The sequence below is a fragment of the Drosophila gunungcola genome, unplaced genomic scaffold (genome assembly GCF_025200985.1).
Source record: "Drosophila gunungcola strain Sukarami unplaced genomic scaffold, Dgunungcola_SK_2 000001F, whole genome shotgun sequence".
NCBI lineage: Eukaryota > Metazoa > Arthropoda > Insecta > Diptera > Drosophilidae > Drosophila > Drosophila gunungcola.
Window position 1 is genome coordinate 7794234 of NW_026453197.1, and position 19746 is coordinate 7813979.

The 19746-nt window shown below is 39.6% G+C and overlaps 2 protein-coding genes across 3 annotated transcripts; both read right to left on the reverse strand.

Moving 5' to 3' along the window:
- Positions 1–233: 233 nt before the first annotated feature.
- On the reverse strand, positions 234–7674 carry LOC128262995 (cullin-3-A). 2 transcript variants are annotated; one of them, XM_052997618.1, is made up of 11 exons: positions 7479–7674; positions 6562–6793; positions 3764–4147; positions 2943–3704; positions 2704–2874; positions 2459–2629; positions 2275–2389; positions 2063–2205; positions 1754–1977; positions 1553–1691; positions 234–1486 (listed from the first exon to the last, which is right to left on the reverse strand). In XM_052997618.1, exons 2-11 carry the CDS (start codon positions 6619–6621, stop codon positions 1334–1336), a joined length of 2322 nt encoding a protein of 773 aa, XP_052853578.1. In that variant the 5' UTR covers positions 6622–6793; positions 7479–7674; the 3' UTR covers positions 234–1333. The 2 variants fall into 2 exon arrangements, with proteins under 2 accessions (XP_052853578.1, XP_052853577.1); XM_052997617.1 differs by lacking the exons at positions 6562–6793; positions 7479–7674 and adding an exon at positions 4629–5670.
- Positions 7675–9824: 2150 nt separating this feature from the next.
- On the reverse strand, positions 9825–10733 carry LOC128263005 (rutC family protein UK114). Its single transcript, XM_052997635.1, has 3 exons — positions 10573–10733; positions 10273–10502; positions 9825–9996 (listed from the first exon to the last, which is right to left on the reverse strand). The coding sequence occupies exons 1-3, from the start codon at positions 10635–10637 to the stop codon at positions 9875–9877; spliced, it is 417 nt and encodes a 138-aa protein (XP_052853595.1). The 5' UTR covers positions 10638–10733; the 3' UTR covers positions 9825–9874.
- Between the last annotated feature and the right edge of the window lie 9013 nt (positions 10734–19746).

A 19746-nucleotide genomic window follows, 5' to 3' on the forward strand; every position in this document is an offset into this window, starting at 1 on the left:
AAAGACTTAAGAATAAATTTAAAAAAGAAATTTAAATGCAAATTCCAATATCTAAGAGAATTTCCTGTTCTCCCGCCCAAAATCAAATGCATAGCATTAAAATGTTCAAACACCAATTTAAAACAACACTTGTTGTGGATAAAAATTGTTACCAAATTAGTTTTATTTTACAGGCGAATAAAAGCATTCCATAGTGAAAATGTTTTAAAATCCTTTTAAAAGATAGACAACAATTGTTAAATGTTAACGCTCATTATACGTTTTATTTATATCGATTTTTCATACGTAAGAACAAAAATGTATTTACAATATTTAGATCGCGTTTGCTTCCGTTTTCATGCTTTTTTGTTCGGCGTGAAATTGTTTCTCTCGTGTTTTATTCAAAATGAATTCTTTGTGTCCTACTTAATTCAAATCCATTACAGAACTGTTGCCTATATACTTGGAATTGAATCCACATATCAACTAATAGATAAAACAACTTTCATACAGATACAGATAATAGTAATCACTGCACGTTAAACACTTGCTTTGGGCGTACACAAAAATAAAGATAGGAATAATGAACAAATCATTGCGATCTTTAAGTTATGTTCACATCAATCTCAAAAGGTGGCTTGAATGTTTTCGCAAAGGAATTGGGGCTTGGATTTGGATTTAGGTCAGACGTATAAATGTACATCATCAAACGCTCACTAAATTTAATAATTCATTTATAAATTTATTATTTTAGCTATATTTATAGTTATTAATATTCCTTTTTTTTTTTTGCTTATATTTCTGTTGTTGCTTCTTTACCTTTTACTCAGCTGCTTACAACTAGTGCTTGCATTATGCATTATTTCTCTTATCTTGCTTTGCGTACAATTCATGTGGGTGGATAATGATGTGGGTGTGGCTCTGAATTGGGTGTGCAGGTGTGTGTGTGTTTGTGTGTGTGGGCTGGGCTTACTGCTAAACACTTGCTATGCGCAAAGAAATGACCATAAACAGTGGTTAGAGAATATCAAGAAATATATTAGAGGGATAATAATTATGGTGTGAGGCTTGTCTTATCCAATAGCATTTTAAACTGATCAATTTTGAATGTCAGGCTTACAAAATGGGTTTGCGAATCGAAATTTCACAATTCGGGGCATACTAATATTGGTATAATAATGCTTTTGGGTTATTGGCTGGCGGTCATCTATGGTCGTGGTCAAAAATATCATTCGCATGCGCTATCCGAGACTCGGACTTTGTTTTCAGTGTGTTAGCCCTGGCGGTTTGAAGATGAGTGATGGTCCGAATTCGGATCAAGATGCTGCTACTGCTACTGCTGTGCATTAGCCGCTTAGGCCAAGTAGTTGTAAACTTTCCGATCCTCGGGTGATCGTTGCAGATACTCGCGCTCGATTAGACCCTCGATGCGCTTCTTGATAAACACGGGCGAGGGCAAGAAGCGCGACTTCAGCTGCGACGTCACGTCCGACACCAGCAAGTTGTGCTGTGTAGTATATAAATAAATCACAATTAAAAGACATTTTCTACTAAGATAAGCCGAAATACTCACAGCCATGCGCTTGCGAGCCTTCATGATGCGCACAATGGCCGCCTCGATCTCATGCTTACGATCCTCGTCGACCTTGCCGCGCGTCTCTTTGCGCTCTGGCTCCGACTCGCCCTTGGCGGCCACAGTTTGGATCTTCACCCTGAATTGTGTGAATTCGTGGTGTTAGTCATGGATTCCTCTTAGTCAAGAACAATGTCTTACCTGTGGAACTTGGAGACAAAGGCATCGTTCACGTAGAACTCATCCGTGGGCTCGATGTCCTTAGTTTTCGTCTTGGAATTGCGCACCAGCAAACGCTGAGCGGGTTTGCCCATGGACAGCGATTGCAGAGCTCGCACCAGCTCCCGTTCCGGTATGTCCGTCTCCTGGTGGATGTCATCGTAGGTGAGCACGTCGCGGTTGTTAAATAGCAGTAGCACGCACATCTATTTTGGGTTATTAAATATATTGATCAATATTTAGTTTATTTGTTAAGTGTTATTGGTAGGCTTATTAAACATTGAAACTCACCTGGTAGGTGGACACTTGCAGAATGTGCTTGCGTGTGGTGGTGGGCACTGCACAGCCGCTCGAACTGGAACTGGGTGCATCTTTATCTTTTTCACTTTCGGCTGCTTTGCGGCCATAAAACACAGCGTTAATATAGGCGGTTCCTGTATTACAAAAATGGAGTATGTTAGAAACGGGAATGTAACAAGCAAGGGCTTGCATCTTTAGCTCACCCATTTGTGGCTGTAACGTCAACTGACGCCCTGAGTGCTTGTTCAGATAGAAGTTCTTGAATATGTCAAAGGCTTCGCGGGGTGCGGCAGGTATGTTGCAGTTGGGAGTTGCTGTCTGTAAGGGAAATGCAATGTAATTCAACATACATATATCCAGACTCATTGCAGACTTTATCGAACTTACCTGTGTGGGCCAGAAGCCGGTGGTTAGTATGCGTACCGTTAACTCAACACCGCCCAGAGATAAATTGTTATTATTTACATAGCTCTTGAACTCATCCATGATCGTATTGGAGACCGACATGTCTTTAAACATGCCCTCTAGCTTCGAGGTGAATTGACAGCCGCATTCAGTCTGCAATAAAAACAAACAGAAAGCATGAAATATACATCCGTACCTAGTACTTAGTTGTTAGATTTTAAACCCACCTTTAGTTTGGATATCATGTTCTTTTCGAAATCATCTGAGACTGATTTGTTTAGCAGCAATCGCTTGGCTAAATGCGTCTTGTAATAGCGCTCAAAGACATCTTTCTCCAATAGGAAACGGAAGAGCACCATTGTTTTATCCAAGATGGACTCAATTTCCTGCTCGCTCATCTGTGAAAAAAAAAGTAACCGAAAGCATTTATACATGCCGCCAAGCATTTTGCAATATGAACACTTACTCCCTTGCCGCCCTTTTTCAGTTTGTCATCGATGAAAAGCGATAGATACTCTGGCGATTTGTTGTTCAGGTTCAAGAAATGCTCGAAATCGGATGAGATGACGTTCTTGAAGATGCGATCGTTGGCGAACGAGTGCACTAGAAACTGGTCGAAACGATCCTTGAGATCCAGCAAGTTCTGCACGAATGTGATGGGATTCGTGTTGCCGTTTTCCTCCTCCTTGACCAGCATGCGTCCCTGCTCCCGCAGATATGCCGACATGGTGTCCGCTATCACCTTGAGGCCCTCCTCCTTCAGGCGCGAGAAGAGCTTGTATGTGCAGGCCAGATCCTCGGTCTTAGAGTTCTTGATCATGTACACCACGCCCGAGTTCTCCATTTCGACAATGGGGCGCATGTGCTTTTTGATCAGCTCCTCCTCGACGACGCGCACGATGCGCGGCTCTGTGTCCTTGTCCAGATAGAGCGCCGCCCGTGAGGACTCCTCCGTGATGCGCGCCTCAACTTTCTTGATGTAAACGCCAGCGTTGTTCTCGGCAAGAAAGTTCTGCGACTCGAATTTGTAAAACGCCGCCGACTGGGCAAGGAAGGGCTTCTCAAAGTCCTCCTCGTAGACAGTGCGCGAGTTGATACCCAGTGTGATCAGCATGCTGCAAGCGTTCTTGATCGCCAGATGGTTAATGGGTTCGCCATGTCGCTCCTCCATCACCATGCCCAGCAGTTTCTCCCGCAGAGCCTTTTGGATCTCCGAATAGCGAACCACCTGGCAAATAAGTGGCGTTTAAAACTTAACAAATTATCGTTGATGTTGATGTTCCTTACCTGATCCCTAAACAAAATCAATCCCAGATTGTATACATTGTCCACCTCACGCTGCTGCACATAGACCCTGTCCATGTACATGAGTATGTCGCGTATCATCACCATGGATGTCTGGTGGTCCGTCCAGGCCTGGTTAAGCTTGGGCAGAAAGTTGCTGTGCAGTGCCTCCAGCACGTCCGCCCGCACCTTGTGCTCCAGGTGCTCGGAGACGACCTCCCTGAGGCCGTAGTACAGTCTGTTGCCGTGCTTGTGCAGCACCATGTTGTACGCATTCCGGTAGAGCTGCTCAAACGACAGTCCCGAGTTGTTCTTTTTCTGTATCTCCTGGATGGCGTTCTTCAAACTGGCCCAAATGGTCTCCACGTACTTCTCGTCCATGGAGGCCTGAAAAAAAAACATAATTATGTTTATTATTTTGTATAAAGCAGCGGGTTAGTTTTCAGGGACCAGGTTGGGTATCGGTATCGCATTTACACCCTGACATTTACATTTATAAGCACCTATTTAATTACATATAAACTTTCTCTATTTTGGGGTATCTTTAGTATAACCGGTTTTAAAAGCAACGGATTTTAAAATATTGTTCATAAAACTTTGTTTCCATTTAGTACTATTTAAATATAAAATTGATCTTTTTAAGAGTAAATTTAATCTTAAATATTAACTTATTCGCTTAAAATCAGCGTGGGTTTTGGTTAGGGTTAGATTGTATAGATAGTCAAATTTCCGAATTTCTGAACATAAAATAATCTATGAAACCATCTGTTAACATTTCCTTCCTCCAAAGTAAAGGTTGTGTTATTCAGGTAGATACTAGATCTTAGGTTTAGGTCCCTGTTTAAAAGTTATTAATAATTGGGCTAACATTAAAAGCCCTTCGCTTGTACTCGGGTAGCCAGAGCGGATACTTCCGTCCAATTTCTTGAATGCGTTTTTTCACATCTTCTAGGATCACTGATGCGGGGGTTGGTGGAGCGGTGGGCGTAGCAGTGGGTGTAGTTTTAACGGTAGCGGGAGCAGCAGGAATTGGAGCTGGCATGGCAATAGGCGCAGGTGCAGACGCTGGTGCAGATGCAGGAGCAGGTGCAGAAGCGGTAGCGGTAGCAGGAGTAACTCTGCTGTCCGTCCGCGATCGAATCCTTCCGCCGGAAAGAACGTAGTTGCGCTGCTGGAGGGCAAGCAACCCCTGCGTTTCCAAACGACGCTGGGCCAGCAGACGCTGGTGCTGTGTTAAGGATTCGGTGGGCTCGTTGGTGTCCAAATTCCGCGTCTGTTGCCGTCCCAGAAGCTCCTGCCTGGCAATCTGGGAAGTCGCACTGGCGCTCACATTGCCCACGTTTGCGCCATCGAAGTTGTTGGAGCCGGCCACCATGCGGTTGTGGTAGCGACCATGGGCGTTGAGGTTGTTCAGTGGCTCCGGCTGCTGCTGGCGGGGATCGCGGCCGTGCATGGGTCGGCTACGCTGGTCCAGCTCCTCCTCCCTTGTCCTGTCCCCTCGGCGGTGCTGGTGGTGGTGGTGGTAGTGGTGGTGGTTGCTCCTCCTCTGATCCTCGCTGAGCGCCAGGGAGCGACGGGCTGAATGATGGCCCGCTGCTGAGGCCGGTGCCTTGCGGGACCGACTTTCGTTTGACGACTTAATGGTGACGGCTTCTATGACACATGCGCGCGCGCGGTGCTCCTCTTCCGCTGCTGCTGCTCCTCCTCCTCCGCTGTGCTCCTTGCTCCGGCCAGAGTTCTTCTCGCGTTTCGGGTCTCGCCCTTCACCCTGCTCTCCACATACAGATGTTTACAGACTTTTCGTGTGTGCTGTTGGGGAACAATAATTTCTCGAAAACTACGATTGAATTCGTTGTAACTTAAAAACTAAAATGTGTGTTCAAACTTCCCCTAGCCCCGTTGGGTGTTTTGATGTTTTTATTTGTTCTAGGTTTTTTTTTTTTGGTTTGCTTTTCTTGTCGCCTGACATTTTGATTGGATGGAGGGTGAAAGCTCACACGACCTGGGCATGTACATATAAGTATTTTATAGAACAATTAATAAAAACATATTAACAATATAATCGGGAAATTTTGCAAGTTCATGCTGATTTTTCAAGTAATTTTCAGCGCACATCTAATGGGAAAAGTATTGAACTGCAAGTGGTTTTTGAATGTTTGTTTGGTTATTTAATACTTTCACAAAATGCGATTAGGACTTAATCAGTGTCTAAAAATAGCTTAACCCTTGTCGTACATTCAGTCAAACTTTTGTAGTTACCATTAAATAAAAACACTTTAAAATATTTAAGTTAGTTCAGTTATTTTGAAATAAAAGTTGCTAGGGAATGCTTTTTGTTTCCTATATAACCTTATATAATATTAATAATCATAAACCCTAAAGATTGATCGGTTTTTAGTCGTAATAACGATAAAAGCTGTTGAGATTCCAACTTTACGTTTGCATTTAGATCATAAAGCAAATACATATACAAAGTTTAAACAATAACTATTATAATAACCTATAACAATAATTTATTACAATATAATTATAATTAGTTAAGAACAGTTTAAAAATGTTTTATAATAGTAACCCATAACAATTAATTGTTACTAATATTAATAATAATTAGTTAAGAACAGTTAAGATACTATAGATCATAGGGTTTTCGAAACGTTTCCTAATTTAAGTTCCCAACTGGTTGGGCAGGCTCTCCGTTTTAAAATATTAGTTTGTATTAATAACTGTTTAATGTACCTTTTCTTATTCTCAACTTAAGCCCTGTTTCGAAAGATTTTCTTCAATCCTTTTGAGATTCTTACCGGAAAAGCGCGTATGCGCATTTTGCCCTCCTTCTTGGGAGGATTTCCCCGTAGATTCATGCTTTGCAAGCGTCGGCACTGCTCCTCCACTTTATTGGCGGTCCGGACTCCGGAGCAGGGAGCTGCAGGTGCAGGTGCTTTTCCGACTTTTCCGATGACGGAATCTGCTTCCTTCGGATGTAAACAATGTTCCACAAGACACGAGCAAAATTCTCACGTTCTACGGGTAATCCTAGAAGATAAAGGAGTTAAATCAATTAGTTTCACCAGAGTTTCCATCTATTGTTTATAAGATAATCAAAGTAGGTTGTCACTCCCGAGGCAAGTTTCCTTTTTCTTTTATGCAAACATTCCACGCAAAATGTTAGGGTGTCAAGCGCGAATATACATACATACATACATACACAAAAAAACATATGTGCGAGTGTGTGTATGTCTATTTGGGGAAGCGGCGGTTTTTATTCGCAAATAGTTCGCAATTGCGAATATCCCGGGCTCGCGGGGGAGGTAATCCCGATCACCATACTGCGACGCCACTTCCTTTGTTGCATATATATTACATATATCGCAGAAATCGGGGATATATGTTCGCAGGCACAGCCGATCTCTCCGTGTAAGAGAAACGGAGGAGAAAAAAAAACTCACACGGCGACAATATAATTGTTATGTACATATGTACATATACGTGCAATTAATACAAGAACCGTTGTTTCACTCGCACTGTCGGTCGATGACCGATAAATACATATCCAAAATAGGTCTATCTAAATGCCAGACGGTTGTGATTTCATACTTTTATTTTAATTTGTTGCTCGCTTTATTTTCTTTACGGTTTCTTCTATTTCACTTTGTCATGGAAAAGACGTCTTCCATGTGTGGGTGTCTATGTCTGCGCTTGTGTATGTATGTTTTTGTACCTGGCCTTTCCAAGCGGCTTTTGACGGCTCTTTTTAAACGATTGTTGATATACACTATTAATTTCACTGGTGCAAATGCACTTATATTTCAACTGATATTATTTAGCTCGATTTGTTGCTGTTTTCAGCATTTACTGGCATTGCATATTGATTGTAGTTCGTAATAGGGATGGGCGATAATCGTCGGAGTGTTGTTGTTTCTCGCTGCGAATGGCAATGCCTATCGATGTTTACTCCAGTCTGTCGATAGTTCCGATACTCCTTTGGACATTGCATTGTTACTTAATTTTAAACGTGTGCCAAGAAATGTAAATAAAATATTCTATAAATTTATTTTATTTTTACATTCATTTAATTAAATTAGTAATAAATTACAATATAAAACATCTGCATCCAATTAATTTTTATTTGTAAATTCTAAGTCTGCCCACGCCCATCTCTAGCTGGCAGTGTTGCTCAATTCGTTTATCTTTCTGTGAATGACAGTTCTGTATAATGGCAGCCCTAAAAGTAGGCATTACTTTACTATTTGCGCAAGTTTTAAGTGTTTTTATGTTTCTTTAAAACGTTTTTTAGGAAAACAAAATTCTTTTGCTTTTAATGTGTGAATTCTTTATTTAAAGTCAATATTTTTTTTATAGATTTTAAAAAGCAAAACAAACATAAAACAACAAATTTTTATTAAAATGGTAATATATATAACTTTACCTGTACATTTCAAATCATAAATAATACTTTTCAATTAAGTTTTTATAAGAAGTGTTTTATGGTGGAATACCTTCTTAATCCCTTACCCAGCTTATGTTAGGTCCCTTTTAAGTGCCAACAAGTGAAAGCTCAGTTTAACAACTAATTACCCTGCGACAAGGTCTCGCGATTCGGATAATATTTTAATTATGACAACTTACAACTTACAATTGGCCGAAAAACACATGTAAGCTGATATCCAGCGTTGGCTACCGCATGTGGCTTTCTTAATTGGCCAACGAGTCGCAAGCCTGGCCCACTGCCTTGGCTGATAAGCAAATTGGCCAAAATGTACAACAGAATTATGCGTTTAATTTTGGGCGCAAGCCGGTGCGTGTAAATTATGCGCACTTTCACCGCTCAAGCGGAGGATGAGATCCCTTTTCGGCTTCATTTGTCGTGCGTCGAAATTAATTAGTCGCACTTCAAGTTCCTTTTACGCGTAGGTGTTCGTCCGTTGTCGTCGGTTCAGGCGTATTTATTACCATTTATTCACAACTGTCGGCTGATGCGCCGCGAATTAATTACACGACGGCCACATCAACATGGATGTTGCACGCTGCGGGTGCAACAATATCAAACAAAAATTGTGGAAAAATGAATGGTTAGCGGAGCCGACAATTGTAGAAATAGTCGCGACCATATACCATATAGCCACCATATAATCGTGCCGCATCGCAACCACTCATATTCACACCAGGCACTCGCTTCAACAAGGACAATAAATCATCCAAAAGGCAGTCGAGTGCAGACAAATTCACTGAAATTTAAATAAAAATCAAAACAAATGCTAGACAAAACACGAGTCCGGGAGTTGGGGTCCGTAAAAGGCGAAAAGAGCCTGAAAGGCAGCCGCATCAATATGGAGCATACACAGAAAACAAAACAAGTACAGAAATTAAACAAAAAAAAAATAAGGTTTCCCAAAAAATTATTCAAATGTGCCGCAAACTAAGGAAAATACATAACCAAAATTCGTAGCTATCATTTTCAAAAAGCATTTCAAAATTTACAAAGCTTAACAAGTTCAATTCAATTATAAAATCTTTTGGAAAAAATAAACAATAAACAAAATATAAGATTTAAAATGGTTTGCTGTGTATGCAGCAGTTGCAACAACAACCCAACGTCGGCATTATGAATAACTTTGAAATTTGAATGTGAAATAAACGCTTTGTCTAAACGGGCTACCGTTAGCAACATGCTACTCTTGCAACTGTTGCTGCTGCTGCAATCGCTGTTGCCAGTGATTTATGCAGCAACATTTGATGAAATATAATACAAAAGGCGCACAGCAGCCGCAGCAACAACAAAGATAAATTGCCGCACGCTAAATTGTAAACTATATAAGGTTTAAATGCAAAGTGTGTTGTCCGTTGCCTGTTGCACGTTGCATGTTGCTAGTTGCTGGTTGCTGCTTGCCGGTTGGCCGCTGCATGTTTACATAACGCCGGGCAACAAATGTTGCTTGGCTTGTATGGCTTCATTTGGCTACAGTGTTGGTTTTTTACTGAGTTTTCCAGCACTTGAACTGCTTTTAAATTGTTAATCGTTCAATGATCTATCATTAAACACTCAATCATCGTTCGATGATTATGATATTTTTGCTAATATTCTTTATATTCTCACAGTTTACTGGATTTTAATTGCTATTGCACGGTTTTCGTTTCAACGGATCCGGTCAAGGCGATGCACTCGATCTCCACAAGTGCATCCATTGGCAACTTGGCCACCTGGAAACAACTGCGGGCCGGGAAATCCTTATTGAACACTGAAACGGAAGATAAGCAAACATAAAAAAACATAAGCAAACAACAAAAATAACATGAAAATAGCAGTCATAAAACGTTTACAGTAAACAATAAATGAGGGTGATAAGGCGCTAACGATGCCGATTGCCTTATCAGGCGACACCGATCGAAAGGCCGGTATACAGTAGGTATTCTTATATAAAGTTTATAAAAAAAAAAATTAAATATATATTTAAGCAATGTTTCAATTAGTATAAAAAATTATTTTATTTTTACAAAATAAGTACTATATTTACCTTTTTTGTAAACCTCATTGACGGCCCCGAAATCGTTGAGATCCTTCAGGAAGACTGTATTCTTGACCACTTTATCCACTCCGGAATCGGCTGCCTTGAGGATGGCCTCTAGATTTTCCAGGGCCTTTTCTGTTTGCTCCGTTGGTCCTCCAGGAACTAACTGCATGGTCTCCTTATCGAGGCCCAGACATCCAGACACATACACAGTGCGATCGGCCACAACAGCCTGACTATATAAGCATTTAACAACAATTAAATAATAGGTGTTTATATAGGTTTGTACCTTCATTTTGTACTTACTTGTAGGGAGCCACTGGCTTGGCAGCATTTACAGTGCTGATAAGTTTCCTCACAATCGTCGACATTTTGATCTTGGATACTATTATAAGTGGCTGAGGGTAAAGACAAGTGCAGCTGCTGAAAGTAAACTGATGGAAAGCTTTATTTTTCGTTCAACAAGTGGCTTTTGTTATCAGCTTTTGCTTTTCACAAGCTTATTCGCTTTTTCTGCCGCGCAAATAGGTGCTCTCAGCTGTTTTGCTGAACAGCTGTCTTATGGATCTGTTAATATAATGTTAAATAATGAAATATGGTATTTTATTTGTAAAGAAATATGTAACAATGTGTATAATAATGAATAATACTTTATTCACTCAATATATTTTAAATAAATAGTTTATATAAGCATATGGAAATATGGTTTTATAAAGGTAAGGTAACCAAAAAAAAGGAGGTAATATTTTTAATATTTTACTACTTTATGACAACTTCTAAAATAAATGTCTTAAAAATTAAGATAATTCTACACTATAAATACACCTGACTACAATTTATCCAGGTTCACAATATTGAATAAAACTTAAATTATAAGGCACCGTTATTCACGTGAAACCTGTCTATAATATTAATACGCATATTAAGTAAACTCATATGCTTTAATATCTTAATTAACATTTTTCTGTGGAATTATTAATTCTCGATCTCCGGAAATTTGGGTCGCACCCGCTTTCTCTAGCTGGCGGACATTTTTTGGCCAGCCGATATTTGATTTAACGCCATGAAAAATGCAAGCCATGTCACTTAGCCACGCCCATCTGAGCCGCCCCGACTAATTATTTATTATTTGGCAATTGCTGTCTGTCAGTCGCTGTCAGCCGGGCCAAAAAGGTAAAAAGAAAGCCCCGGCCAAAGAGTTCCCGTTTCAGAATATTTACGCATGCCAACGAAAAAAGAGGAAAACACTCTGTAATTATGTGAAGACGATGGGGATCCTGAAATGTGGCAAAGGGTCTTAATCCCGGACTGAAAGCTGCACCCAACTGCAGCAAGCAGCGTAGGTGCAACCTCAGAGCAAAGAGAACACGCCCAGCAAAACGCCGCCTTAAGATTGATTGCAGACGCTTTGTTGTTGCTTTTGCTAAATCAGTGAAAAAAAAAATACTTTATTAAATATTTCCAAAAAAAAGAAGAAATTTTTCATATTAAAATGGGTACATTTTAATTTTAAACTCAGTAATTTGATTTATCCGTAAAATTACCTGTGAAATGCTACTTCATATGCCTTGACAAACTTTGGTCATTTTTCATCACAATATTTAATTGTATTAGTTAGTCTATAGAACATAAAAAATACAAGCAAATTTTTAAATTTAATTTTTCGATTAAATATAAAAGCATTTAATAGCTTTTAAAATACACTGGTTTATATTTCGAAGGGAAAACTAAATGAATACATAATTTTATTTATATGTTTATGTGTTTAAAAGATTGCGTTGCATTAATTTGTCAGTTATAGAATCCTTTAAAAATATGATACTCATATTAAACTTTTATATGGAATTAAATTTCAGTGTAACACTGGTGGTGCAGCCATCCCACGAAGCTGCAACGAAATGCTGAAAGAAATTTCTTTCGGCTGCCATGGCCCGCAGCATTTTGATGTCGCATTTTAGTGCATTAATTACTTTATGATCCACTTTATGTGCATAAAATATGCAAGTTTCAGGATCGGGAAAAGCAATTTCACAAGGCCTATCTTCGTGGGTGTTGCTTTGGTTTTTTTCCCCTTTTTTCAAGTCGACAAAATCAACATTGATATTAATTAGCCGCAGCCCAATATTGATTTATACCGACAATTTACTTTGTTTAATGATGGCCCCTGGCCTGGGCAAACAATTTTACATTAAATGCTTTAATAAATAAAGCTCTAAGTAAGCCAAACGGCAAACGAGAAGATGCCATATAATTACCCTGCAAACATAACAAATTGCCTCTGAGTTGCAGCTCTGCGCCAAGGTGTGCATTAAGAAAGGGCCGGACCAGAGCCACATCTCGAACCCGATTGCGAATCCTTAAGGATCCCAGAACACCGGACATCTGAGAACAAGTTGCTGGTTGTCCAATATTTATGGCACTTGTTCAGGGAGTTGCAGAATGTGATTGCTAACAGGTGTGGATTTTGAACACCATAAAATATACAATGCTATAAGATGGATAGAATCTTTTTCAAATTAATCAAATATATTTCTAAAAATTTAAATTATATTATATAAAATTTAAGAACTATTTTTTATTCTATCTATTTCTTAATTCTTACAGTACAATGAATTAACTCAAAAAAAAAAGTTTTTTATTTAAAACTATTGTAATCAAATATTTTTCTAAAAATTTATATTACATTACATACAATTTAAGAACTATATTTAAAGCAAATTTGAGCCTTGAACCGCACCTGAATTTGAGAGATCCTCCTGTCTCGACCCGATCAACTTTCCCTTTCCGCTTGACACACTCCTGGGGATGGCTCCCCATCATTTTGTGGCTGCCATTTTTTATTGGCTCAAATAACTTCATTTGTTTAAGGCTTTATTGGAGCGCCGCTGGCTAAAAAGCGATGCTGGGACAGGTCTCTCCACGGCGCAAATTACAACAATTTCTCAGACGACCAAGGAGCTGCGGCTACCACTGCGCCACTTGCCGGTCTGGTTATTGGATACTCTATAATTTGCATGTGATTTTTATGGCTTGCTCGATTTTCATGCTAAGTTATTTGATTTTAATTTGCTGCGTAATTGCTGGTCCTCGACTTTAGCCAACTGGTTGGTAGCCACGTTGTCTAGGTCCACCTTCCTGCCCATTAACGGGCAGATTTATGTTTATGGCACTATTGACGCGACTAATCCCAAACACGATGTTGGGCCACTCAATTTCACTGAAATAGAATGGAAGCCGTTTATCCAAAAGGGGCTGGACCGAATCGAATAGAATCTCAAGGACGATCCGTGAAGAAACGCAGCCGGCAATTAGGGAGGGTAATTGCAAGGGGCCCTAAGATGAAGTATATGGGCTTTAATTTATTTTTGGCACAGCAGATAAGTACTCAGAATATAGTTCAAATCTGATTATTCGCGCTTAGCATGTACATTTCAAGACGGTAACTGTTTTTTCACAAAGACTTCTAAAACTTTATCTGTTTTAACGGTAGACTAATTTGCATGAAAATTATCTATTTAGGTTACTTACTCTATGAGTGAAAATACTTTTCTTTCTTTTTAAATATCAAAGTAAAAGTGTCAAATGACCTTTTTTTGCTCATAACAAATGAAACGTATTTTAAAATAAAACTAGGGGTTTATTTCATAATTAAACATATATTTATTCTATTATTTAACAATTATTTAGCAGCTTTTTTATTAATTATTTATTATATTGGTTGTTTATAATGCTCATAGCTTATTTTATATTTGTATGTATTTAAAGGAAGAGCCCATTAATACACAAATAAACTAAGCCATAAACTATTATTTATTTGAGTGCCATTACTTGTGAATTTACATGCACCATTGCTACCTTTCTATTGCTTTTTCCCTCGCCATTTCGGGCATTTCGAACCTCTCATACGTACAACGCCCACGTTGGAATCTGTCAGGGGTACCACTCGACTGGCTTTAATTACCGCCGACCCAACTCCGCCCCATAATCCGCCTCCTCCCAACTCCACAGGATATTATGGCCAACGGAGTTGACATGCAACTGCCAAAAAACGATGCTCAAAGAAAATGTTACGTTCGTCGCGCAAGTGAAAATTGCACTTTTAGTGTGTGCTTTATTTTTGTTAATTTGCAATGCAAAATAGCTGCACGATTCCGATCCCGATCCCGATCCACATCCAGATCCACAGGCCTTTGCCGCGGCACACGCCCTAAACGCCACAAATGAAAACTAATGATTTTCACTTGGCCATATAACTACGACGGAAGGGAGGGCAAGTGGAGTTGGCTCACGCAAAAGTCGCCGCACGGAAGCGAATGGGATTGCAGTTGCTTTGGGCTTGCATGGAAAATTTGAAATTTAATCGCTAGCAATTAATTTGGTCCAAATGCAGTGAAAAGCGTTCCGATGGAGGGGCGGCGGCAGGCGGCGGTGGGCGGGGCTAGGACTGGCGCCCCCACAGTTGCAGCAGCTGCACCGCCCGCTGAGCGTCGAGGTGGGTCAGTCGCATGTCCACCTGTATCGATTGGGAGCAGCAGCCGCCACGGGAGCAGATGCACTGCCAGAAATAAAGGGCACTCTTTACCAATGTTATCTGCGTAGTATTTTTGTCACAAAGGAACCTTTTGCTCGTTAAACTAATTTTGTTCCCATAATTATAAACAAATAAATATATAATAGATGAAATAAATGTATTAGATCAAAAACATATTCACCCTTAACAAAAAATACTTTTAATCTTCTTACAAACGTTTAAGTAAGTAACTTAGGTCTAGTTTTTGGCATTTCAGAAATTTCCCAAGCTAGACTGTTTAAAAATAAATCAAATATATTAAAGCCTGATGAATATTTAAAATATAAGCTGTGCTGTTAACATACCTATAATACATTTTTTTAACACATTTTTCTAGGTGCACCCCAGCCCAGTTGAAGTGGCGTCTGTGTGGTCCAAGGGGTCCATCGGGTCTCTAGTCTCTAGTCGCGAGTCATGAGTCTTGAGTATTAAGTATTGAGTCTCCCCGGCTCGATGACAAACGAACGTTCAGCATCCAGCATTCGGCACCGGACATTCAACATTCGCATTCGGCATCCAGCATCCAACATCCAGCATTCAACATCCAACATTCGACATTTGGCAAGTGGTCAACCGCTCAACGTCGCAGTCGGTGGGCAGGAAAATTGAAAAATTAACAAGTATGAAATGTGCAATTAAAGTGGGCTAGTCCTTCTCCTCCTCCACCTGCTCCTGCTCCTGCTCCTCTCGGCGCCCACATTACCCGTGGGTAATTCGATCTGCTTTGTACCCGGGTGGATGAGTCTAGGAAAGTGAGGATGACAACGACATCGACAACGTTGTCTACACCTGAGCGAGCTGCTCCGCCGCACCGAAGGAGGCGAATTATTAATCTACTTTTAATTGCAGCCACCCGGAGGAGAGGAGCTTCTTAGCTTAGTTACTGGGTACTTGTTGTGGCACTTAACTCCACCCCGGGATCATGCCCCATTGATTAATGTGCGCCAATTGTGAAATAAATGTTTCCCTGCCCGATCCCGATCCCGAATCCGTATCTGAATCTGAGTCCGCTTCCCTGCCTGCTGGCCCCCCCTCTTGCTCCCTAATTGAATTATTGGCAGGGGCAAATTTGTGGCAGACACATATTCATATAAAGTGGGGCGTGGCAGTTGCCTTATTGATCGTTGTTTGCTCAAAGGCGGAGTGGTAAAAGAAATAATAATGTTTTGGCAGGAGAAGCACGGAAACGCGTGCGAGATATGAAATCTGCAAAAGACGTTAATGGTTGGTACAATTTTTCAAGAATATTAAACGAATTCAGCTATATTAATGGGGTTTTAGTTGGTATTTTAACATAAAAGGCATTTTTGTAAATAACATCATATTAATTTACCTTAGTCTTTAAATAGTGGTTAAAAAATGTAAGTTTATATTGTATGTAAATTATCTTCCAATTGTTTGTAAGTTTACATTTTAATGAATGCATAAATTTTTCATTAATACAAGAAAAAGGCTTAATTAATAAATATTTATTGTGGCATCCAAATCTGGCTTACATTTTGATTTCCATAAATCGTCATTAAATCGTTAAAATGATTGAGAAATATCTCAGTAAATTTCGCTATTAATTCAAGGGAACCGCCCTAAATGACCAGAGAAAATAGTTTCTCCCAAAGAAACCGCATCACGTATGACCCACCTGGGCAGAAACATAAGTCGTACCTCGTACCAGCCCACTAAATTGCATCACATGACCCAATTCGATCATATTTTCGAACACAAATATTGACTTATTTTGCCATTTTCCTGGGTTTTCACCCACTTTGCCTTTGGCCTCGACATGATCTCGGCTGGCGAAGTGGCACACTTGGAGTCAGAGTTGCAGTTTCCAACTGGGAAATGCAATTGCAGCAAATTGGCCAGCAAAAAAAAAAATGCAACAAGGCAACAACCACAATAACCAACAAGGTACAACGAGGTCAGTCTAGGGCGATGGCGATGGCGTCGATGTCGATGGGTCCATGGGATGCGAGTCACCAGTTGTTGCTCCTCTTGGCCATGTTCTCCCTAATGTCAACTCATATTGGCCTACTTGGTGGACAAAAAAGCAGTAACACTGAGGGAAAAACTTATTAACTATAGGCAATAATTTGTATAGCTACTAAAACTTACTGTACTTGCAGTTACTTGTAAAAAAATAATAATAACATAACATTTAATGTTTATCAGAGTAATATTAATATTGTTTTATATTTTAAAAAATCTACTAAGCGTATACAAGTATATTTAAAGCAATGCTCTTTAAAAAATTAAAGCACATTCAACAGTATTAAACGGATTTGAATCTTAAAATGTGTAACCGCTTTTATAAATTTGAATCAATGCTTTGGGGCGTATACTTAATTTAGTATAATTTTTCCACGTGCAAAATAGCAGAAAAAAGAGCTTGTATATTCGCATTGTTGGAGGTGGTGTCACTGGGCAAACAGACACGAACTTTGCATTTGGCTCTCTTCTTCTCAATTTGGCAGTCTTGCCAAAAATGTTACAAACTTGACCATAAACACAACAATTGAATGGGCCGCCTCGCTGAAGGACAGAACAAATGCATATTCCGGATGGATGCGATTATTCAGGGCGTTGCCGGGAGTTGTTGAATTGTGGGACCTGGTCATGGAAAACATCTATACCAGCCCAACTCCCCCACCACCCCCTCGATGCTCGATTAATAACACCAAAAATAAAAGGAAACTCGAGGCCCCGAAGGCGACATGCATCTGCAGTTGTCCTCAGAGTATCTCCCCTCTCCTTCCGAGTTTGCCGGCCTCTTGTTTGCTGTCACTGGGCGCAGGAAAAGAAAACGACGGAAAAAATTCATTAAATTGAAAAAAGGGTACCAAGTGCAAAAGGTTACAGGTAGAGCCAACACACAAAAAATAAACGAACCAAAGAAAGGGATACAAAATAAAAATCACAATAAACCAAATGAAGTAAGCAGGAGAGTTATTGATTCGATGGTGAAGTTTTCATGCTCTTGTAAAGGAAATTATTCTGAGTATTTAAGATCCTTCGGCTTAATAAACTTTTGTTGATAAATATTTACAATTTTACTACGACAAAATAGCTGCTTAATGCTAAGACATTTTTTTTTGGAAAATATTGTTTATGTAGGCATACAAATATTCCGTAAACTAGAACAATTAAACTTGTTATTTAACTAATATTTTCTAGGTACTTAAATAAAAATATTAATTGCAATTTTTAAAAACTCATTACAACTATGTTTTGAAAATAAGAAAGGTGTTTTATTTAAAAAGAAAACTAAAATATCTAGCACATGTAGTAGGCTTCAGAAAGAATAGTATGTTTCATATGTGTTATGAGTGTGTTTAAATTCAATGTAAAATATCAAGAAAATAACCAAGCATAAGATAATAAATAAAAATATAAAATTCCTTTTGTAATGTCCTGAAAATCTATATCAGCCAAAGACTCTCAACCATAGAGAGTGGAATACTATAGTGTACCTTATACAACTTGGCCAAAACAACAAAACCAGCAGCAGCAGCAGCAGTTAAAAGAAACACCAACGGAACCGAGAAATAAATCTGACAAAAGTTTTTCAGTCGCAGCTTTGACTTTAGAATGGCCCGATGTCCGATGATGAAGTGATTTACAGGGGCGGGGGCGCTGCCTCTTTCTGGGGGTGCGGGGCGGGGGTGGGGAATGGGGGCTCAAGGGGGTCCGAAAGGGAACTGCAACTTGAAGTCGGTGGAGCGACTTTAATGCGCACGCGCTGCCTGCCACTTAACGAGCGGAGGCCACAAGGAAAGAAAGCTCCTGCTGCCTTCGAGCTTCGAGGGCGTTGTAAGATCTCCTCCAACGGCTGCAAAAATACAAAAAAAAAAAAAAAACCGCCGAAAAAAAAGGGAAAAAGAGGTGACAAAGTCACGAAATTCTTGTCAATTTTCAACTACAGACCAATTTGTTTGTCTTCTCCCGGTTGCCACAAACAAACAAACAAAAAAAAAAAACTTTAAAAGCAAGGAAACCAGAAAAAAAGCATCGTGACAAATCAGGCTACCAAAATTGGAAGCCAACTCCGCGGCTAGAAGAGTCTGTGGTCGGGTGCCCCGGGGCAATCGACCCATATTAATAACTTTTTCCCAGCCCAATTCTTTCCCAACTGCCTCAGTTTTCCGCACAACAATTTTCTCACATGGCCGATTTTGGTCGGCCATAAAGCCAAATGAAATCGTCTTGGCTAAGTGTTTTCCCCAGTATCCCCGGCCATATATAGTCGATTGATTGCTCCACTAAGCGACGATTCTTGCCCCTTGGCGGCAAAACACTCTTGGATCTCCGATCTGGCATCTATCTGCCTCGGCCATATCAAACAGAATAATTTGTGCAACACTTGCGGCACAATAAATTTCAATTACAAACGTTTTAAGGCACTTTTACTGCCACCAGAATTTGATGTTGATGTAATGGTTACTGCCCCAGTGTGGGAGGTGTGAATGGATATGGATTTTCTTACCAAATATGGCTAAAAACCTTTGCCAAAAACTTTGGCAGAGCGTCTGGTATCAGATTTCACAAAAATATTTGGCATTTTTTGCACAAAGAAAAATATGGGTTGTTAAAAAGTTCAACATAATAATCTTTTTATCTTGTTTTAAAATATTTAATTACCTTAATAATATAACTGAAGATCTTGATGTATGAAGTATATCTACTAACAATTTAAATGCAATAGTCAATGCCTATGATGTTACTGTGTATATTTTACTATCATTTGCGAGCATTAGGTATTTATTATATAATTTTTGTAAAGAAAAGCCATAAAATATATAATTTTTCAGTGCACATTGCAATTGCGATGGGTGTGCGAGTGCCTGAGTGAAATATTTCTTTAGAAAGTCCCCAATTGACCCCAGAGAGGCTTCCACTTTGCCGGGAACATGAAA